The sequence below is a fragment of the Phaethon aethereus genome (genome assembly GCF_964289735.1).
Source record: "Phaethon aethereus genome assembly, chromosome: Z".
Classification (NCBI taxonomy): domain Eukaryota; kingdom Metazoa; phylum Chordata; class Aves; order Phaethontiformes; family Phaethontidae; genus Phaethon; species Phaethon aethereus.
In genome coordinates, this window is record NC_138577.1 from 66157739 (window position 1) to 66181964 (window position 24226).

The 24226-nt window shown below is 39.6% G+C and overlaps 1 protein-coding gene across 1 annotated transcript in view; it reads right to left on the bottom strand.

The window, feature by feature from the left end:
• Nucleotides 1–24226, bottom strand: part of EPB41L4A (erythrocyte membrane protein band 4.1 like 4A) — a gene marked incomplete at both ends in the record, with an annotated part of 130141 nt that overhangs the window by 35850 nt on the left and 70065 nt on the right. Inside the window, 6 exons of the mRNA XM_082012896.1 lie at nucleotides 3183–3295; nucleotides 7123–7200; nucleotides 8156–8247; nucleotides 19051–19114; nucleotides 19502–19590; nucleotides 21716–21803. Of these exons, the coding sequence (XP_081869022.1) occupies nucleotides 3183–3295; nucleotides 7123–7200; nucleotides 8156–8247; nucleotides 19051–19114; nucleotides 19502–19590; nucleotides 21716–21803 (524 nt within the window). The remainder of the gene's footprint in view (nucleotides 1–3182; nucleotides 3296–7122; nucleotides 7201–8155; nucleotides 8248–19050; nucleotides 19115–19501; nucleotides 19591–21715; nucleotides 21804–24226) is intronic.

Consider the following 24226-nt stretch of genomic DNA (forward strand, 5'->3'; position numbering starts at 1 on the left):
GTCTATCCTATCAGGGGAATCTTGTTTAAAAGCAGTGGCTTTTAAACAAGAAAGCTAGTTTCTCTCTGTTCACAGTATCATCTCCTTCAATCCCTCTCCTAAAGCACAAATATTTTTAAGGAAAACATAAAAGTAAATATTTTCTATCATTGTCTTGGCACCTACTGCAACCCTCACCCCAGAGTTCTCCAAGTGGCTGCGGTCCTAAAGACTTCGGCATGCTTTCACGGACCACTGAGACAAAGGAACATTACTAGTCGCTCAGCTCTGCCAAAGGTAGCTAACCTCTACCTTCAGACCACAGAAAAGAAATATAAAATACACATACTATGTAACTGCTTATAACACCAGAAGACGTATACAAAAGGAAGGAACAATGGAAAACATTTTCATGAGATGCCAGAGGTTAGAGGCTTTAGCACTTCACACTCACCTCTACCACGGAGGCAGTGCAGACTGCACATGGCTACAGCCACATTTGTAGCTGCTGGTTCCTCTAATTGCCCCCAACACCACTGCTTGTGGCTGGTCCCATGATTGGCACCAACAGTTAAAAAACAAAACAAAACAAAACCAGAACGACTGACTGAACCGGCTGCAGAAAGGAAGCCTTTCACGCACTTGACTTTGCAATCTTAAGAAAAGCAAAAAAAGTAAAGAAGTGGGTGAGGAAAGCTGCTGAACTCAGAGAAGGTGGAAGGCAGTTACTGCCTAAGAACTATCTGTCAGCTGTTAATGGGTTTGGGGAAAATAACTGGAACTCTGATTTTCATCCCCAAAAGCTAAATTATAAGCCATGTCCAGCTGGATCCTAACGTAAGCAGCATTTGGCAGAAAACATCTTAAGATATATGTAATATATGCAAACTAAAATCAGCCTGTTTAAAATGTTGAACAAGGCATATTTAATCTTATTACACCATACTAGAAACACAAAATCAAGAACAACGGACTAGCCATCAATGATAACAATCTGCATAATCTCATTATGCAACAGAAATACTTATTTTAAGAAGAAATTTCCTATTATTCTCTCAAACATTTCAGTCAGGTAAAGTTTTAAGTAACTCATAAAACTGTTTACACCACCAGTCTCACTTCCGAGATAAAAATTGTTCTGTAAAATTGAAATCTACACTGGGTTAGTATTTTTACACAAGTGATGATTAAAATATATCAGACAGACTTGATTTATTGTATGAAATGGACTTTTCTATTTCCAAGAATGAGTTTAGGTGAAAAGGGGTGGATTTATTCTAGTGACATGCAATAGAGTGTCACATGGTGTCTGACCCACGGAGAAGTAGCTTTAGTCTGCCTTCAGCATCTGAAAGCCCATTTAAACAGAGAAAGAGTACTAACTAGATGTTTAACACTGTGAATACCCAAATACAAAGTGAAAAAACAAAGAGGAAAAAATATGCTCATTTATAGGTAAAGATGGAATTTGAATGACATAGCTCCCTTCCTTTAGCCCATATTTTAAGCGGGAGACGAAACAAATTCATTTAACTTAACAATCATGTGAGGTAATACACCTGCCCCAGTGGAAAATGACTGCACACTTGGAACAGAGGGGTAACCAATTAAATTGAATTAAAAGCGAAAAAGCCCAAATGGGTGATACAGATTACACAGATACATGTGAGAAAGATGTAAAAAGCAGCCTTTTTATTTGAGAGTAGAACTAAGTATTTAAATCCACTAAAACAACAAAAACTCATTTCCCAAAGAATTCTGCATCATGTTACATCAGCACAACAGACCACAGGAAGGTTTCAGTTTTCCTCACAATTCCAGTCAAAGAGACCGAAAAAAACCAATAAGCAAAACACACACACCCCTCACAGCAATATAGACTGACTTTCACTGCCTGCGCTAAGGCAAATATTATTTTCAGCTAAGGACTGAGTTTCAGCTGACAAGTTTACTGCTGAACAGCCACACAATTTTCTGCACAAGTGAACTGGGAACTAATGAGGTGGGAAATGCTGTTCATCTTGAACTACCACCCTAAGAATGGGACAGCCCAGCTTAACAGAAGTCTAAGTCACTAGGTTCAAGGGTGAACAGCTTTTTGTCCTCTTGTCCAACAACCAGGCACCCATTGACAACTTCAGACATTAAAAAAAAGTATCATTGATCAGAAAGGAAAGCTATCCTTCTCTTCTTACACATAACTAAATAAAATAAATTAAAAATTTGTTGTAAACAGCTTGTATTTTCCAAGGGCAATATTTTTAATTACACTACAACCCACTGCAGCTAAAAGGCAGAACACACCAGCTTTGTTCCTGAGACAAAAGATGGCACCCAGAACAAACATGGGAGCTTTACAGATGTATATACCTGCTCTCTTTTTAAAACTGGTGACTCTCAGGAGTTTATAATGCTGTACTGACCCATGATAAAGAGAAATCTTACATTTTGAAGCCCAGACGAGTTTTTTCTCAAACTAACACACGTACATACATACTTAACTCCATGCACGAGTTCGACTGAAATCTGCATGACTGCTGGAGCTTAACATTATAAAAACGTTTTGCCTCTATTACTGAATTTCAGGAAACATCCATTATTCTGGGTATGACTCCTGTGATCCATGCTTGATCTTCTATGTTTCCTCTAACGCCTGTAAAAACTTCCAGCTTCCCCTGACATCTTCAGCACGCAGAACAGATTTTCAGCTCACACATCTGAATAATGCTAAAATTGCAGAGGGCATGGCACTAACTTCTGTTCCACTTAATATCAAAATAAAGGGATACCGCCCTTGAACTGGGAAGAGGATGTACAAGAGAGACACCTTGGGTCAAGCAGCTGGAACAATGCGATACCAACCAAGACACACAGATATGAAATTCTCTAGTAAGAGACAGGACTCCTGAAAAAAAATAAACATGTTCTCACCATCCGTTTTCAAAATTCCCTTTTATAGTTTACATTAGACCAACAAACATGGGCTTTATCATATTTGATCCACACCATCTCTTTTGCTTTTATCCACAAAGCTGGAGTTTTTACATCCACTTAAGGTTAGGTATAAATACTGAGCTAAGGCAAAAAGAGAGAATCCATTCTGAGAGATCCTTGAGGACAGATCCTTGCGGCTGTTCTGAAAATGAAATGAATCAAAGACCAAAGAAGACATGTCTCCACAGACTCATCAGAGAAGGACTTACCCGTCTGTTGTGTTCTTTTCGGGTAAGTCTTGCTGCGGCTTCTTTCAATGCACTGGTCAGGCCGCGGGAGCTGCACAGAAGGGTCTCTGGTCATTTGTGACGATGTCCTGCCACTTGAAAACGCAACAAAATCATGGGAAAACACTTGGAAAAATGATCAAAGAAATAGAGGATCTTTAGACTGAAAAGAATGGACAGTGTTTGGGCAACAAGTTTCGTTAGCTATTCACTTCTCAACCCAGCTCTGGTTCTCCTGCTGAGTAGCACTACCCTGACTTTTGTTTTGAATCAGTCGCTGGCAGAATCATCAACAGATTGTGCCAACCTCTTCTATATTTGGCATTTTCAAGAGGAGTTAAGCAACTGAAACAAAATGCTGGTTTATTAGGAATAGGCTAAGATAGTGTGACCTTTTGTAACCTCAAATATTCTAACATACGACTTGAAATAATTTGATTACTTCCTGAATTCTTCCTGCAAGTTTTCATCTCGGGAAAACACATATTTCATGTTGCCGAGTTGTAGTCAGTAAGGGGCATCCTTACATTCCACATCCTCTACCATGTGGAATGACAACCCGAAGAGCATGGAAAACCCCAGGCAAAGCAGACTGTTAACAAAGTACTCTCACTAGCACAGCCCAAATGATAATAAATTGAGTGTTAAGTCCTGATTCCCATTTACAGGAAGGCTGTTCTTCACTGCACAATTTTCATTAGTTATTAAGTTTAAATAAATTCTTTTATGCTCATTTTAATGCTCCTCTCCCTGTGACTAAGCAGAATATAGTGTTGATAACGAAAATGTAAAACAGGCCTCATACTCCTCCCCAAAACTCCACTGTTTCTAGAAACTTACCTCACAAGAGAAGTAATTGTTACCATTAACTTCCAGTTGCTTAAGCAACTGCAGTTCGATGACTTAGAAGTAAACAGGTATCATACTAGCAAGTGCCAAGCAACTATACAGGCATTAGATATGTAGATTTTCTGAGTTATGCGAATAGACTGATAGTATTTTCACCAAGAGACCCACAGGGCTAGTCAGCACTGCAGAATTTTTATTTTATCAAAATTTATAAAAGAATTAAAGGACAAAAAAAATCCCCAAATTCTAACATTACATCACAGCAGTGCTGGTTTTTGATATTCAGCTTAATGGGGCTTTTGCTCCCAAGTTAGGCAGGAAACCCTGCTGCTCAACTTTTAAGTTCAGCAACCATGTCAGTCTAGCAAATTCCAGAAGCAGTTTTAACAAAACTTCTAGGAATAAGACCTTCTACTCACACTAACACCTCCCCTATTAACCAAAGCATCTGATCTTAAGACCAGGAAATTGCTTTCCTGAAAACTGTCTGCCACCTAATGAGAAGTATCTAGAATAATAAAAAAAAAAAAAAAGGCAAAAGGTAACATTATAGTCCCCACACATACACAGTCAAACGGTGGAATTACGGTTTCTGCTTTGAGCTAATGATGTATACAAATACACGACAATTGTCACTGCTTTTGGTGCTACAAAGGCAGAGAGGGAAGATGATCAAAGCCAATGGATAAGCAAAGAAAATATTCTCAAAGTACATGAAAATGCTGCTACTGATGCTCTGAATTCCAAGAAAAGAGTTAACAAGTCAGTCACCAATTGATTATCACTATTTATCATTAACATGGTATAATCAATATGATGCAACTAGATGTCACAACCCACATTTACTAGAACATCCACTCAGGTCAGGGGGAGTCCTGAAGAATGACTGTAGCAGAACAGGAAACACTTCATACTAGAAGGGAAGTATATACTTTAATGTTTTCTAGACCAAACTAACATTATAGACATAGCTGTCGGTAATGATCATCATCCCAACATGGCAAGCCATACCACAGATCACCCTTGAAAATTATTGGAAAAGGAAGATGAACTTAAATGAACCATCAGCAGGAATAACTTAAACGTAGTTAACTGCTTCATGGTATTTTTTTTTAAATTGATTGGAAGGTCCTAGTAAGTACAAAGCTTTCTCCTCCCCAGCACCAGTGCCCTGCTCCAACCTGCTGAAATGGTCCAACAGAGGAAACTCTCATCTGCAGTACTCCTGCAGGAATCTGTTGAACTCCTATCCATTTTCATGGATGGGGTAACGTGGGTCAGGATGCAACTAGAAACTCGAAAGGGAGTACAATCATTCCCCTGTTATCTATGGTAAGGAGAAGCTGGATCATGACAGATAATGTGATAACCCAAATACATCTGAGAAGTTGGGGCAGAAACCCACCAGTGATCCTGGCTGGAGACAGTCCAGATTCAGTCACAAGAGCTCAGGCTCAGACCTGACATAGTCAACTCTCCATCAGTAACACCTTCCTTACAAGCAAGATCTTACATCCAAAGGTAACAGACAGTTGACTATGAATTCTGTAGAGCTATTACACATTGCTATGAGTACCTACCACAGATACTAACTCAAATCCAGAAGCTGCTAGAGAAATTGGGGATTATGGTTTTCCTGTTTTCAGAAAAGTCTTCCTAAGAGGCAGTGACAAAGAATTGCCTAGTTAATGATAGTCAACCTGACTCATTATGATCCATGTATTTCTTGAGTAATGGTGGAAATACAAACAGGAAGGAGAGACAGACAGGTAAGCCAACAATAAACCTAAACTAACCTGGTATGTTTGCAGGCCATGGAAAAAAAACTTTAGAATTTGCTATTATAGTAAATAGGGTCTTTTTACCCAGCAGCTTTCAAAATAACTACAAAAGTTGAAAAACTGTTTTTATCCCTGCCTGACCAACAGGGAAAATGAAAATGGAAAACGTAAGGGGGTCTGGCTTTCAGATGTGGTTTTGATTTGCTGCTTTCCACCCTCCTTTTCAGGTTGACTGAATATGCAACTCTAAAGCAATTTTAAGAATCAGACCATAAATTATTTGACTCAAAATTGCTCAGCCAATGTGACAGAACGGATTTAAAACAGTCAGTGCCAATTGCCAAATCAAGTGCCTTATTCACTAGACAAAGACCCTGTCATTTCAACAGACTTAAAAACATAAAGTCTCAATAAACTCAGTAAAAACTATTGGGTTTCTGACATCTTAGAATTTTAACCACATCCTAAATTCTTCTAGTCCTTTATGGAATAGCATCTAGCGGATCTTAAACCCACTCTCCCTATCGCATCTTCCTGTGTATCACAGTATCAACTGCCCTTTATATCACACTGTCTGCTTGCTTAACTCAGGCTAAAATTGAGACTAAGTGCTCCCTATACACGCTTAGTTTGAAGTCTCAGACTTTGGGTAAGTCTCTCAAGACTTGCAGCCTTGAATGCTTATCCAATTTTGCCAGCTATTCCAGTCAGAAAAGATACCCCCATCTGCCCTCAGATCTGCCCTCATTTTTATTCTTAAATCAACGGCACTGCACCAGCAGTACTGCCACAGGATTAGACATAACCATTCAGACCGAGACCCCTTGCCACAGCTCAACTGCAGCTGTAAAGAAGGCATCACAGTTGCAGACTTTGCACACTTCTTTGCACCAACCCTTTGCTAACTCTCAGATAAAAGGCAGCAGCCAACATGCCTCCTCTTTTTGGTACTTCCCAGTAGTCAGGAAAATCACTTTAGGACATGAACATAATTTCAGGACTTATAAGGAGATTTTGACTTAAAGAATTGCCCAGGCTGCTCTCACTTTCACTACGGGCTACAGCAGGCCCTAGCCAAGTCTGGGGATCTGGAGGATGAGAAGTAACTCACATTTGTCCCAAAACTGCCAGACTCCCAAGGGGAGTCTGTTAAAACGGTCCTGATTCATGCTGTCAGCAGAACTGCTCTGAGTCATAGCCTGGGTGGGGTTTCTCTTTGATTGGAAGACAAAAGGAGAAAAGAAGGAATGAAGAAGGAATTAATTGAAGTTTAAACAACAAAATAAATTCACCTGTACCGATGTTTATAACCTATGGATCCAAACTTGCTGAATTTTCTTGACAGAGAGTTTGATTCATTCTCTGGCACCCTATGTAATTTGAAAAATAAAACAACGGCGTAAGTTACATAGATAGGTCTTAATTACAGTCCCCTTCCTATGAAAAGAAGATAAATACAAACTTTAGATTAAAAAACAAAAACATTTTTTTCTGCTAGTTCCTCTTCATCCCTACCTCCAGGCAGACTCTTATGGGGTTGAAAGCTCCACAAAGCCACATGTTTATGCCCTCCTCTTTTGACTACACACCTTTTTATTTCAGGGTCTACTGTAAACTGCTGGCAGCAGCAGCCTTTCGTCTAATATTCACCAGAGCAGGCAAAAACATCATGCCATGGTAATGAGACTGCAGGAGCGATTCTGAGCTTACTCATTTACAGCACTGCTGAAGCCAGTCCAAAGCACCCCATCGACCACTTCCTAGCTAGACACCCTTGCACATTTCTGTCAGTGTTGCAGCAGTAAAAAAAAAGTGGTTTGAGATGCGTAATAGTGGAAACATTTTATACGCTTCAATAAGTAAGCAAAACATTATGGAAATTCAATGAGTCTTTCTGTCAAGAAACAAAATTTTTGTGCACTGTAGGAAACAGTAATGTCTGAAATCCAAAGGCCTCACTCAAGTCAATGCTGCTACAGAAAATTTGATGGTTAAATACATTAAAATGTATATAGCAGCTTAAATCCTGACATATACATTTGTGGATACTGCTGTTAAAGCCTACTGTGTGCAACCTGAGATACTATTTTGGAATGAATTCTAAGACAAAAGAAACCACCGAACCACCCAATTTTAAAATCATGGCTTAACATCATTGTAAGAAAAGGGAAGGCAACAGCTTTTAAGAACATTCTATAACCAAGAGCAAAAATGTGTCTCCAGGTAGCAAGCCTGTGTTACACCACTCTGCAGGTATAACAAGGTTCTTACTCAACATAGTCTCCCTCCTTTTGGTAACAAAACCGCAACTTCTGCATCACTCACCTGAAAAACGTATGATGTTCTACACAGCACTTCCAGAGATGTTTGCATGTGATCTTGTTACGTGCTTCAAAAAAGAAGGAAGTTTCATTGCACTGAAAACAAAACAAATCAATATAGTTATGAGGGATTCTGTGAGGGACGTGAATCTTCATTTACTGAACACAAGAATTGACCATCTCATATCAATGCACGGAAGACATCAGTATAAAGAAAAGCAGGTTCTATAGTTCTGTAGAATTCTTCATTTAAAAGCAGGTTTTCTTTTTGGTTTCTGATAGCCTGAAAATAATTATTTAAAGAATCAACTCCTTAGAAACAAAAAACAGAAGAGAAAGGAGATTATTGAAACGCTTCTGTTCCTTCATTCTTGTTCATAGATATCAGCATTTTTCCTAATTAAAAAGTACAAAGTATTTTTCAAATAGCATGTTTCTGATGTTTTCTGAAACTGCACCTGAGACGTCAAGCAAAAATATATTGCCAAGGCTCTTGTTTAACAGTATACAAAAAGATAAGAATAAGTGAAAGAAAGAAACTCTCAAGATCTGTGACAAACTGATATGAAGCAACAACACAGAGAGAAAATGCACAAAACACACATGTAGAGAAGAACCAACATAAAACTGGAAATAAAAAAGATGAGAGGAAAGAAAGTATTTAAAAAGAAATTAGCTAACTTCAGAATTATAAGAAATACTAGGAAAACAGTCAAAGGTAAAAGCCATAAAATCCACCTTAAAATCTCTTAAGGAAGACAACAAAAAAGAATATTCAAAGCTCAAAACCCAGCCACTGGAAATTGGCAGTCAGTACAGCTGACATGAGAAAAAGGCAGGGATTGATGAAAGGGAAGTCAGACACACACAAACTATAAAATACTTCCAACAGACAAGAAGAAACAACCCACACATCACAATGCTTCTTTCCAACAAGCTAAACATTCAAATATTCACATAAAATACACTTCTATGTATCTGTCACACGGTAAACTTAAATGCTCAGTTTTGTATCAGTGATTTGCACAAAGAACGAGTAGTCCCACTGACTTCAGCGTGGTCCCTCAGCGTGGCATGATACCATCTGTAACAAAACTGAGTCCTCAAACCATTTCCCTCGCACCTGAATTACAAAGCGGTTACGATTCACACCACTTTCGGCCGCTGATTTTAGGAAAGGGATGCCCTTTGCATTAGTTACGCTTCTGCAGTGCCATGCATGTGCAGGGAAAGAGCTCTGGCTCAAGTTTCTCCCACTCTTCATTCAATGAGGTATGGTGACCTGCAAGCACCTTGCAAACCATGAACAAATTCAGTACGTTCTCTAGAATTCAAAACTTCACCTCTAATAAAGAACATTTATGCCTCTATTACCAGCTGTCAGGCAGCCCCACAAAATCACAAATTACCTGCTCAAGCGGCCTTCCCTCCATCTTGAAACAAATAACAGTAAAAATAACAGAACTTTGCACCTGTGGTTAGAATAACTGAGATTTCACTCCCTGACAAAAAAAAGAAAAACAAAAAAACCACAAAAAAACCCCCACAAAAACATCACCAAACAAACAAATTGAAGACATACACACCAGTTTATTTTCTCCCATGGATTATTTTAGCTAGTTTAATGGCTGGCTTGAACAGTTCTATGGAATATCCAAAGAACGAAAATCACCCTCTAGTCTTCTCTCAAAAGCACATTTTCCGCTCTAGGGCATTACAGCAAGAAAGAGGAATACAGTAAGGCATACAGCCACTGTATGAATGCTGAAAACTAGCATTCATCTGAGATTGCTATGCACAGCATAAAATGATTATATAATAGATTAGTCCCATAAATATATTCCTGCAGTTCTTTACAATACCATATCAGGATTGATAGGGATCTTCATCTCTCTGCAGGATTCACAAGGGGTTTAACTTGGAGCAAAAATAAGTTTAATTTATAAACAGTAAAACCAGAAACTTAAAAACCGAAGCTCTTCTAAAACAGGAAGAAAAAAAAAATAATCTAAGTAACTGGGGAAAAAAAAGAAAAAAATCAGCTACCTGGAGAATCCTGGCGATTGTCAAGGAGAAAAACCTATTTATACTAAAATTTTCATATGTAACCATATTGCTTTTGCTCCTCTCGCAGCCAGAAACAAGAGTCTACCCACTGAACGATCACATTGCATTTTTAAATTTTTAAAGTTTTAAAGAAGACATGTCAAGGGGTACTTTTCATTTTCTTATTTTACACAATAGCAGAAACATAGCTCCAGATTTTTTTGACTTAATTTACTTTACAATTTCTGGATCAGGCTGTCATCTGATGTGATTTCATATAAATCCACACAACTATAGTCACCAGTGCTCTTTTAAAGAATAATATCAGATCAGGCCTGTGGTATGGCAAACTTTATGCAATATGATGAGTCAATTTAACTTCTGTTAGGAAAGAACTCAGTGACTCACTTTTAATATGCAGGATCTTGCTCCTTCTTTATCCATTCCTAAATTTTACTCTTAGGCAAAGAATCCTCTGCTGCACTTAACTTTATTTAATTACATAATCTTGGAGGCGAGAGTTTGTGGGTTGGGGGAAGGGAGGGGCGGAGAGGAGACGAGGTGCTTTGAGGATTTTTAAAGAGAGTTTTTAAAATAAGGTATTTCTGCTATATCTTACTATTAGCCCAGTTCAAATACCACTGGAATTCAGGGAAAGATTCCCATCAAGGAAAAGGTTCTAGTTGTCCAATTTTTTCTTCTTTCTTAAGTTAAAGTTTAGAATTTTCCCATATACAGAAGAAATGACACATTAACACATGAAAATCAGTGAGTGACTAAAAGAGGCACGGTATAGCTACATTGCCATACGACCGAAAGATCTGACCAGTAAACATTACTGATTCCATCACCTGAAGGCATTATTTTCTAAGATGGAAGAAAGCTCATCTCAGTTGGCAAGAAAAAAATTTTGACGATTAACTACGTGCTGAAACATCTATACTTAGTGTGCAGCAAGCAAAGGCACTCAGGAAAAAAACAGCATAGCCCTATAGATCCCATTTATCAACAAGTTATGGAATTCAGATCTGGAAAATGAAACAACTGCCTAAAAATCAGGGGACGGACCAACAAGCTTTCTGATAGCACACTGAGGTTTATTTATTTGAATTTGAAGGAAAAACACGTCTGAAAACTACTGCCTCAGCACATATGCCTGTAGTAAATCAAATAGCACAGTTAAATTTTACTAAAGAGAGAGAAAGAAAGACTAAAAAGTTAATCTCCAAGGTATTTCACCAACACAGAGGAGGCAACTCATAATTCTTTTACCATTTCTCAGCTTTTCTGCAAAGGATGCAGTAACTTACTGCAACTAAGTCCAACATGACACCGTATACAGCACATCTAGGCTTAGGACTTCCTCCATTTACTTTCTAAGACTATTTAAAGGCTTGCAAGGGTACCGTGATTACCCTCACAATTTATAAAAGTTATATATAAAAATTAAGCAGTACTGAAGGCAGTAATATCTTCCAGGTTTAATCTTTCTCCCCTAAGGGAATAAACTGATTTGTATAGGTAAAGCAAAGATGACCTTACCTGTTAACACCACAAACGTTCACCTCCAATAAAAAGCAACATTTTTAGCATCTTGGACAACTGTGATTTCTTACAGGTACTGAGAGTTAGCTGTGGTTTTTTTCTTATTATTCTCATGTATCTGAACCAAAAGAAACAAACACCTAGTGTACTTTTACTAATGATTTACAGGAAATGACAATTCCAAACTCATTCAGTGTTGTCTGGTGCCTCACAAGCCCTGCTACTCATCCTGTTGCTTTCAGAGCCCCCAGCATACTAAAGGTATCACTAAACCATGAAGGCTCTCTGCTTCCAGAGCAGCCCTGGCTGTCTGCACACTCTGAAGATCTCCCCTCTCCTCTGAACCAGCTTTGGTGTTCGTCTGCTCTCTCAGGATGCCAGTGGGGTTCACCAAGCAAGCAGAAAACCACTTATTTTTTGTACAGTGATTTTTGGTCACATCTGTGCCTTGCACCAGCCAGGGACAGGGGCAGGTTGCCATAGCCAGAGGCTGCAAAAGGACAGGCATAACTCTTGCAGCAGTTACGTAGTTGTTGAGCTGTTTGACTACCTTGTGCTAATGGAGAAAGTATGGGATTCTGGCCTGTATCAGAAATACTGTGGCCAGCAGGAGTAGAGAAGTGTTCATGCCCCTGGACTCAGCACTAGTGAGGCTGCACCTCAAATCCTGTGTTCAGTTTTGGGCCCCTCACTACAAGAAGGACATTGAGGTGCTGGAGCGTGTCCAGAGAAGGGCAACGAAGCTGGTGAGGGGTCTGGAGAACAAGTTGTATGAGGAGCGGCTGAGGGAACTGGGGTTGTTCAGTCTGGAGAAGAGGCCGCTCTCTACAACTACCTGAAAGGGGGTTGTGGCAATGTGGGTGTTGGTCTCTTCACCCAAGTAACTAGCGATAGGATGAGAGGAAATGGCCTCAAGTTGTGCCAGGAGAGGTTTAGACTAGATATTAGGAAAAATTTCTTTATGGAGAGAGTGGTCAGGCATTGGAACAGTCTGCCCAGGGAGGTGGTGGAGTCACCATCACTGAAGTGTTCAAAAAACGTGTAGACGTGGCACTTCGAGATATGGTTTAGTGGGCATGGTGGTGTTGGGATGATGGTTGGACCTGATGATCTTAAAGGTCTTTTCCAACCTTAACGATTCTGTGCGATTCTGTAATCCCGAAAAAGGCAAGACACTAAAAAGACACTGTGAGGACAAACATAAAATATTCCTCCCCTTTTAAATGGGAGGAATTAAAAGCTTGTCCTGCAGTCTCCAAAACATGCTAAAGCTCATACTGCAATAGCCTCACCACCATTTTCACCCATGGGAGGAGAGATAGATTAGCACAGGGAATGCAAGACTGCTTGACTATAGTATGACCTTATAAATAGGCGGGCACTCAAACACGTAGGCAATAGCCCTTAGGTGTTTTATGCTGCCGCTCAAATCAGCCATAAGACTCATCTGGCAGTGCCTTGGAGACCTCCACTAAACAGCTGGTAATCAGTACCACGCCCCACCATCAACCCACGCACACATTCCCCCACTCAACCGAAAGACTGAAAGCAGGCGCCTTACTAATGCCTTCAAAGGAGACCAGTCAGAGGGGTCATTGCTCTACCTAACCGCAAAATGCCTCCAAACTGCTGGAGCTGACATACGAGTTCAGGAGTGCCCACGCTGCCCTTCACCTTGTTTGAAGTTCATGAATTACCCCAAAGAGAAGAGGCCCATGGTCAGTAGACTTACACCCATTCTGCAGAGCACTGCATCTGTCCACGGATCAAAAATGTTTTGAAAACCCATGATTCAGAGCAGGCTTTAGCTGCTACGATTTATGACAAGACTTATATTGGTTCCCACCAATCCAGGCTCAGAAAATGAAGAAGAAAAACCCAACCCCAAAACCACAGTAGGAACCCTGCAAGTACACACACCACTCTTCCTGCTCGCACTGAATATTAATATAACTTAAGGAGGGAGCTTGCCCCAGCACAGAGCACACTGCATGTACATGTAACACACATGCATGTACATGTCACAGAAATATGAACACTAGCTCTGAAGTTACTCCTTCCCAACTTACCCTTTGCCAGGTTAGGCACATACCTGGGTACTATCAATTGTTAACTCTAATAGGAAATATTCTGTCTTTATATATTTACATAATGCATACCAATCATAGCTTATGTAACAATGTATTATTACTTGTTACACAAGGTCCATCTTTAAGAACATTATACAAGTCAGGAATTAATAGTGCTGTGCCAGTTTGCATTAAGCATGTCAAGATCGAAACAAACATATCTCAGCCTCGTATTACACCAATTAAAAAAAAAGACTAAAGCAGAACTTTTAAAAAAAGCTGACAGTAACACCTTAGCAGCAATGAATTTAAGTTTATGCAGGAATTTTAATCCTAGCTCTCCTTCAAAAATATTCATTACTGAAGATTTCGCTATCAAGCCCTGAATCTATCTTACAATTCTTCAAAGATGGCTCTAAGAAGGCGGTTAAGAAAAGCCAAGAAAATCCCCAACCAACCAAAACAAGCCAAAACCATTATATATGTTGTATTAACACCACTGTGCTTGTTCACCTCCACCCTCCACTCAGGCTTAAGTGGGTGCAAATGCAAATGATACCAAAGTAATTTGTAATTTTTAAACCATAATAAAGATCAAAATGCTATTTTTGTCTGGAACTGAAATCTAAGCTAAACTGGACTTCAGAATGGGAGGAGCATCTCTTCAAACCCTGTTCTATCTTCCCAAGAAACTGCGAGAGGAATAAATCAAATTAAAATTAGAATTTGTAACTCAAGATGGAATATAGCATGTGACAGGGCAAGAAGGGGTACAGTTGAACCACCTTTATGTTAAATACTTTTCAGACTTCTGATGCTTAGAAAAAGCAGATTAAAAAAATAAAGCATATTCCCAGGGTTTTTTGAGACTGTTTAAAAGAACACAAAAAGCTTGTCCTTAGACAAGTTTCAGCCACAAGAACAGGGAGCTTAGGTACTTTGGAATTTCCCTGAAGTTCCTCTAGCATGCATCAGTGGTTGGTATTGCTCCCAAAAACAGTCTTTACCAACTTCACCTTAGGAATTCAGCTGAGCTGGGCCTCTTCATCTGACTAAGCAAGACTGCAGAGGAAGGCATGTCTTGAAAATGTGTAAAGCATTTTTAACTGCACAGTCTGCGGGTTTGTTCTGACTTGAAAGAACCCAAATTTCAAAATCCCTCGAAACAAAAATTTCAGACGTTCAAAAGACCCTTCTCTTACAACAAAAAATAATGAAAGGAAGTGTTTTGCACATTCAAGACCCGGTTTTGCAAAAGAGAAACGTGAAAAGTAACGAGTACAGAAGCTTTGCATAAGCTCTGCGAAGGAGTGAAATCATGCACTTGCATGTTCAGACACAGTGCAACCCAAGTAAAAGGTGCCGTTACAGAAAACAGTATGGGGCTGCGGGAACAGCACAGAAGTACTCAGTACCTAAAGGCAAAAAAAGCTCCACATCTCTCACTCCTGCGTATTATTGCATTTACGTTCCCAGCCTACACAACCTGTGAAACCATGTTCTTCTCTCTGCTGCTTCACGCCCCCAGTGGAGCGACCCGTGTTCCTCAACACAGGGAACACAGAGGAGGTCTGCTCTGCGCCCCTTCGACTACCCGCTTCCACGTGGCACATCCGTTGTGATGAGGCTCCATTTTGCTGCCTCGGGAAGGGGTGGGATGGGGTCCTTTGGCAGCCACCTGTATGGCTGGATCGTTTCCAGCAAGGTTGCTCAACAGACATCATGCTACTGGGAACTGTGCACGGGCATCAGACGGAGCTCTCGGTTTTCTTAAAGGAAACTGCACGAAAACAGGCTTTTCTCATCTTCAAAATTTCTTTGCGACTCTTCGTTATGTTCAGGGAATCCTTCTGTGCGGTCCTCGCAGGGGAACGACTCCTAATTTCACGCTGGTACATAGAGGTTTAATGGAAAGCCTAACGTGTTTCTAGCTCAGAATTCACAGCACGGGTCCGCTCAGGGGACAATGAAATACTGATTCAATGATTAACACCACTGAAAAAGAGTTTCTGCCAGCTGGTCCAGGTCATTAGTCTCGCATGTCAGGGTAAGTCGCAGACAGACAAATATTAAGGGCAGTATTTTGTTTATGACGCGGCAGCAGCAATAGCTTTAGAGAAAAAACATCTAACACAAGCAAAGTAGTGAAAGATAAAACCAAAATACCCATGGTCATGCTTAATGTTAGTTAAATATATGGGAAATGTTTACATGGAAGAATATGAAGAAGCACAAGAGATTACACTACAAAACAGGAGAGGTGAAGCACCTTACTTTATTGTAAGACAGTAAGCATAAATATCACAGAATCACACAGAATCATTAAGGTTGGAAAAGACCTTTAAGATCATCAAGTCCAACCATCATCCCAACACCACCATGCCCACTAAACCATGTCCTGAAGTGCCATGTCCACAAGTTTTTTGAACACTTCCAGTGATGGTGACTCCACCACCTCCCTGGGAACCTGTTCCAATGCCTGACCACTCTCTCCATAAAGAAATTTTTCCTAATATCTAGTCTAAACCTCCCCACTTTGGAAGATATCCTCCTCCCTTTGGAAGATATCCAAATATCTTCCACTCAGTAAACCATCAAGATAATGAAAAGTGAAACAACTTAAACAACAAGCTCAGCAGCCATAAATACGGCTGACACAGGCACCCCACAGTGTATTTTTTAGGTAGCCTAAGGACATGGACCTGTACATTTAGTCTGCCATGTGTGCCATCTGTCAAGGAGATCAGGTTGTCCACTTCCACCCCATTTAGTGGGAAGTACACATTCAAGTTCTTTCGGTAGATGAAAAAAATCTCAGGCAAATTTATTGAAAGGGAGACTGAAGAAGTTACCACAAGTAACCCGTGCAGAGGAAGCACAACACTTCATCAGTACTAAAAGCACCAACAGCTTCCTCTTGATGAGCAGGTGCACTCGTGAAAGGTCCCTGTCAGTGTGAATAAAGGTAACTAGTGTGTGGAAAGACGAGCCAAAATCCAGCCTGCACAGAGTTTTCACTGCAGTATGGAAAACGTGATTCACACACTGAGCACTCAATATACTCAGAAATAATCTGCTCTTCTTATTACAGGCTGTCAGTTCCTTCACTATATGCCATAAAAGCTCTGTCTACGACACAGGAAAGTCTCCATTATTTCTTCTCTTCATAAATCTTTTCTGGCGTTCTCTCCAACTAAAACTGAAAACACGGAACACGTTCCAGACTTGGTATACCACATCTGAAACGAGGAAAGTATTAATTCCCTGGGCCATTAAGTGATATCCCAGGAGGCAGGATGAAGTAAAAATGTCACGTTTACTCTCCTATTGTATACTGCAAACTCATGTCCCACATGAAAGGACAACGTGATAGCATTTTTTCCGAAAAAAAAAAGAGGAGTAGAAGAAATTTGTGAAATAAGTTTTCAGGGAGTATTGGAACATACAGGTGTATAAATACAACCGTGAACTTTTCCTCCTCTCGGTGCAGAACAGCATAAATTGTTATGACAGCTTTTATCCAGAGAGTAAGGCTATTGTTTACTTATTCTAATACCTAATTTTGTTCAAGGTAACACCACCAGAAGGTTTAAAAAAAAGGGATAGGAAGTTTTTTGGGGCCATTTTGGCCTTTCCTGATCTTGTTAGGATATGAAGCACTGTAGAAACACTTCAAATGAGTATTAGTTGCAAAGGAGATTTTAATGACGGTACACACCCTTGTACTTGCTGTTCTCTTGAACGATTTCCTAGAAGTACCTGTCGAGACTTGAAATTACCAAGTGCTGTCAAAGTGTTTGCATTATGATCACAATAGTAAGTGTTCAACAGCCATCAACATTCAGAGTCTCAACTTCAGGCCATTTTCCAAAGCTGCCAGGCTTTCTCCTCAGCATAGTACACCTTTGCAATTCCACATGGTTCAGACAAAAAACTATACATACATGGCATCAAACAGAAACTAGAGCATCACTTCAGTGCAATTCACTTTAAGTCAAACTCAGACTTGTTTATACATGAACAGGCACTCCGCCTTCACGTGAAACATTGACCGAAGTTCTCCCAACCTTCCTCCAGCCTTCAAACAACTCTCCGATTTCAACAAAAACACCAGAAATAAACTTCCCATAGATCACCACATGGGAGTAACAAAAGAAAACTTGCCAATGCATTTGCAGAGACAGAAGAAATGGTGTCCACGACAGAAGCAAGACAACCAGTCAGGGGTACGCTTATATTTCCCAGAATGTACCAAACATACCAAATGGCCTCCTGGGAAAATCATGGACAAAACCAACAACCACTACACAGATGAAAGAAAATACGTAGATAATCAGTAAAGGGGAATACTGCCATCAGGTTAATATTTCTTCAAAACTATGAACTTTCAGTCCTGATATTCCAGAGAGACCTACAAAGTATTTTCAAAAAATAACTCAAATTAAACTTATAACTCAACCAGATACCAAAAATCACAGACTGACTGCAACTATTTGATTTATTACACTGCATAATTTTCCCTACATCGTCAACACTCCTCCTCCCCCTGCCCCACATGCTTCACAAGTGATAGATATCTTTCTCTTTTTTCCACTGACTCTACCTTAAAACCTCTTCTCTTGCTATCAACCTGCTATCCTTCCTCCACTGCAACCACCACTGTTTTCTCTCAAATGGCCTAACAGCACAATGAAGCTAAACTCTGACAAATGGTTTTCAAGCTATTTGAAAATAGCTGGGTCTGCTTCTGTTTCCAAGTTACAAAATTACTTGTGCCTAACAGTTTTGTGAGTTTTCCTCCATCCACATTTTGGTTAGCATTAGCTTTCCAGGTAGATTTAGCCTAGTTTAAAAGCACTATGTAAAACCACAAACAAGGCACTGCAGAAGTAGTCTACTGTAATTTACAAAGCACGATATAAAATGATAAAGATTTCTTATAAAATTCCTACTTTAGTACTGTTCTGCTGAAGTTCTCTCCCCATACCTGCAGAACAAGGATAGAAAGTGTTTCTTCCTCTTCTTTCTTTAATAAAACTGCAAGCACCATCAGGAACATACTACACTTGAGGATAAGGTAATTTTCTTGCAGTAACTATCAATAAAATGAATTTCATTTTGATGGTTTCTTGCAGTAAATCTCAACAAAATAAACTAGACTTTGATGGACACACAAAATCTCCCACTCCATAAGACCTGAGAATACTTTTTTTTCTTTGAGGCTTAAATAAAAACTTACATCTTTTCCCAGGACTCTAAGTTCAAACTGTGTTTCCTTGAAGTGAACTTTTGTAATTCTAGGCCTGTAATATTGAAAAAAAAGACAGACAGAACTTCATGAGCCTTTAATTTCATGCGTAATAAACTATAAAGTTGTATATATTTACATACAAAGACAAAAAGGAATTCACAGGTTGATTTTTTTTTTTTTTCAGGTATGCACCAGATATCAACAGAAAATGAGCGGTATTTAAACATTTCAGCATACGTATGGTAAAGGCAAACTTTTTTTTCAATACTCGTATTAGCAAAGAATTAAGAATCTGTATAATCCAGATAAAGATTAGGAATTCCAAGTATACTTTTTTTAATTGATACACTTAAACTTTCAAATAGATATCACAAATCATACATTTCCATACAACATTGTTATTGTTTTAGCACAGACTGCACATTTGAATTATACATACCAGAAATACTTTCCTACTTGTTTTTTGTTCTTGTAGACAACAACTCCTATGGGTGTTAATCCTAAAAAATATTCAGATTTGTTTTCACCCTGGAAAATAAAAATGTACATCATTCACACAGTTGCAAGTTGTACCACTGTATCAGTGAGCTCTAGTGGGGAAGTCAGCCTGATGCCTGACTTCAACATAGTGTTTCACTCTCTGTGCCATTGGGAGAATAGCACTCGATCTACTGAGAAAAACTCGTCAATGAAAACCTGGAGGCATAGAGGCAAAGAGGCAAGAAAGAATGGCAAGGAGGGAAAGAATGGCAGATTCCACATGCCATGGTAAAAAAACCAAAAATCACTTTTTTTTTTTTTTTAAAAGGAATTACTTTTGGGTATTTGGCAAACAGCCAAAACTCAGAAACTAGACTCTCTATTGAGACGTGAATGCAACAGACATCCTAACTTTCATCTGAAGGTAAATAGCGATTTTCTGACCTTTTCTACTACAGTATAGCCTCAGAGTTGGCTTCTCCCTCCTAAAACAGTTATCACCTGTGTACTGCTACCAAGTGAAGTACTTCCTTCGGGAGATTCAGAGCATTTTTTTGTTCAGAATGGGTAGCGACATGCAAGGAACAGCCACATGCATCATCTCCTCCAAAGGAAACCGCTCCTGAGGTGAGTATCCAAATCACAAACCACACGGGAGAGAACAGGGTGGAAACCCCAGTGCCAACTGGCAGAAGCCCCCCCGCCTCCCGGCTGCATGGCCAGTAACCAAAATCAGATGCACCCTACACTTGAAAGAGTGCAAACCTTAGTGCATGAGGTTAAAAGAAAGCCAGCTGCAAAGGTCGTTCATCTGATTACTTGAGGCAACGAGGAAGAGCCCTGCAAGCTCTAAACCAGCAGAGCATGAACCGCAAAAGGTATCAACTGTGAGAGGGACTGACTGTAGAAAGCGTCCTTCTGCGTGACTACTGACGTGCGAAAGCTCAAGCACGCCTGGCGAGCTCTGCCTGGGCTCCTCGGTGAGCTAGCTGCTAAAGGCAGCTTCAATTTTAATATGACCAAGAGAGGAGAAGAACTACATCTGCTTCACATGTGCAATGAGGGCTTCCGTCGCTGTTGTAATACAAACAGAAACAATGACATCCATGGGTTAGACTTGGGCATATTACAGCTCACCCTCATTACCCAGACAGAGATCTCATTGCACAATAAAAGCAAGCTAAAAGGAAAAAAAAAAAAAATTTCCAGGCTCTGCTAATTTGACATGATTTTGTTGGATCATGTTGAATCTTGTTCCAGTAGCTCCCCCAGCTTTCTGTGGCTGGCAGGGGCACAGAGCATGGGATACGAATACAATTAAGCCACAGGGTGCGTTAAAAAATCCTTCACATTGCAGGCTACACAATTTTCGGCAGGAAATACACACTTAATCTTCTGGTACTATCTTGATTTCTTTATTTTCTTTCAAGTAATATTACAAAGTACTGACATCTAGCTCAGTGAACTATCTACATTACAACTCCCCATTCGAACGTCTGATTTTCTTTTATTCAAAAAAACCTGCCACAAGCACAATTATTCAAACAAGATAGAATGATGTTTCCACCAGGAGCACATAGCCTCCAGGTGATGACTTGGACCCAATCCCAACATACATGCCGTTTTACAAAAGAAGTTCTGCTGAGGCAATGCAGACAACTTGCACTGCTGCATGATACAACAGAGGAAAAGCTGGAAGCATACGCTGGATCTTTAGCAAAACCTTCACAAAGAACATTAAAAAAAGCCAGATGTGCTGCTGCTACCCGACCCTAGTTTTTGCAATGGTATTGAAAAGGTTTTGGGACACACTGTTATTTACACAAGAATAACGTGCAAATTCTTGTGTCAAAGACAAGGTTATAACCCTCTCTCATCTCTCCTGACACTTGCACTAATAACTTATTTGTCTGAATTGTTTTTTCCAGAGTATAACTGATTGTCTTTATAGGTATAATAAAATCACAGCCTTTAATCTGAAAATCATTAGGCTTCTGTATGTATGAACAACTGAATCCCCAATCTGTAAATATGTGTTCCTTTGCATTTCTTAAGTACAGTGTTTCCTTTCAAGTTATTCTGTGGCAACTGAACTGTATAAATACTCTCTCCACATTAGTACATTAATTTTTTTTCATTGTTACCAACTTTAAAATATTTAAACAACACTTACATAGACAGGATGGAGATCCACTCCATACATTTCCAGGGATTTGGCCACCCCTAAGTAGTTCACTTCTGCCTCAGCAGGAACTTGACCCCTGTAAACAAAATTCTGTGTAAGAACTTTGCACTTCCAGTCAATGTATTAAAATAGATCATATTAATAAATACAGTTTGCTGGACAGGTATGCAACTCTTCCTACCATTTGTTTAGACTGTCATTATCCTTTCAGCACAGTATTTTTGCTTGCTCCGAGTGAGACTGAGATTGGAAAGTAGGCACAAACCTTTACTAAATTTTCTGCTGTAAGATTCTACCACAGATATATGCTATCTTATATACATTGTATGCCTACTACCATGGCTGATCTTTTCCCTGCTGTCACAAACACATTTCAGACACTCCATTTTTAGTCTTGAATATGCAAAATAACTTTTTTCCCAATAACTACACGATTATTAATAAAGCAGGAATGGCATAATTGACTGGGGTACTATTTCCCCATAGCAGTGCTGAAGCTACAAAGGATTTCTGAAAGCAGGGTTCATAACTTCAGACAAAATATTCCTTTCTTCATAGAATATTGCCTACAGGAAGTCACACCAACTGGTAATACTCAAGTCTGCTACTGTGAAAACAAAGTTTGGAGTCTGTCTCAAGAGATTACCACTTTCAAAGATCCAGCTTGCCTTCCTATCTGCAAATACCAGTTCATCAGTTAAAAACTACCATCAGCTCCATGCTGGTAGGAAACAATAGGGGAAAACTGGTGGGGGGAAAAAACCTGGCTACTAGGAACATATTTGACATCACTGATGAAGGATTTATTTTCAAAAATAACAAAATGACTAACTAAATTCAAAGCTTTCAACAGACTTATCCTCAAAATTTAATTTGTTCTTCCCTTAATAACTGCCACTGATACAAGACCAAGACACTCTGTTGCAAGCCTAAAATAATTGAAGCTGCATTTTCATCTTCACTCCTTTTTAATAGTTCTGTGAAAGCTACTGGACTGTTATTGAGAAAGTACAGCACATCTTGTGAAAATACCAACTCAAAAAGATGCATCTCCTCTTTCACCCTGTGATTGCTGTCTTGGGGAAATACATTACTGCATTTGCGACCTTTCAAATTCAAGGTGTGAAGCAGAGCTCAATGTTTTGACTCAAGACCTGGAAAAGTCCTGCAATACGCACATTCCCACTTCTCGTCTCCCCATTCTCTCCAGCCTAGCAGCTACTTTCTAGGTTTTTCCAGCTTTGTGTTATGCCTGAGAAGATAAAAAAAAAACACGTCTGATGTTGAAGATGTGAAACAGCAGTGCTAGCACGAATGCAATAGTATAGGTATTTACAATGTCGCCTTTGTATCTTGGAGATGGGCTGTTTCAGCCCATCTTATCCACACAGCAGCACTGACACTGTTTCAGGTGTTGGCCCTTCTTTCCAAGGACTCCTGGAAAAGCAGCAGACCTGAAGCTTGTAAAGGAAATCCCTTTCTTCAAGAGCGGCATTTCCCAATAGATCTGCGATTCACCTCTGTATTCGGGTTATGCAGAACACTGGATATTCAACACGTCAGCGCTGTCACATCTGACATGTCTTTTATCCAATTCTGCTATAAAAATTTACTCCATGGCTCGATTTTTTAAAAATCTTGTTGGTACTCTCAGGACTGTAAGCACAATGTTCACTGGAGTAGTACTGTCTTACTGAGTTCCCAGGCAGGCTAGATATCAGTCTTGAGCAAAGTGGATTTACTGTTATTTATTTTAATTAATTTACCGTTCATTATTTTAATTACCATTACTGAATTAGTGATAGAATCCCACACCAATTTAAATACTGCTGTTACTGTTCCCTTACTGACCATGCTTAGAAAAATGCTGATGTGCTTATCCCACTCTTGTCACCTGTCTCTGTACACAAAGGCTCAAATCTCATATAACTGTGTGCATGTGAATAAATATTTTCACAATAATACATGATTTATAATAAAGTACATTTGCAAAAATATTGAAAGAAGTAAAGGTGTGAGCTGGAGCTTCCAAAGGAAGCAGATGGGAGCCAGAGGAAGAAGTCCTCCCAAATGCAGATGGAGAAGGCAGAACATGAGGGGAATGTCAGGAACTGAAACAACTCCCGTCATCAGAAAGAGTGTTTCATTTTTACTGTGTATTAAAACACAAACTCTCCTCAGCATCATACAACCTGACAATACACACCAAAAGCAAAACAGCCTTTGCAGTTGCTAATGACATAGCAAAAAATGTAACAGCCATGCAGCTGTATCAGTGGCCCAGTACACAGAAATTCCTCTCAAGTTCCATTTCTGAAACACAACCTCTGCGATGTTGAACCAAACAAACTCTCTGTGACTCAATTTCCACCCTCTGGAACAGAAGAAAACAGTACTTTTTTACTTCACCAAAGGACCTGCAGTAAGGTCCTCCATAACGCATCAATTACTGTAAGGTAGTCAGGCAACCACAGAGAAATAATTATTGAACAACTGACT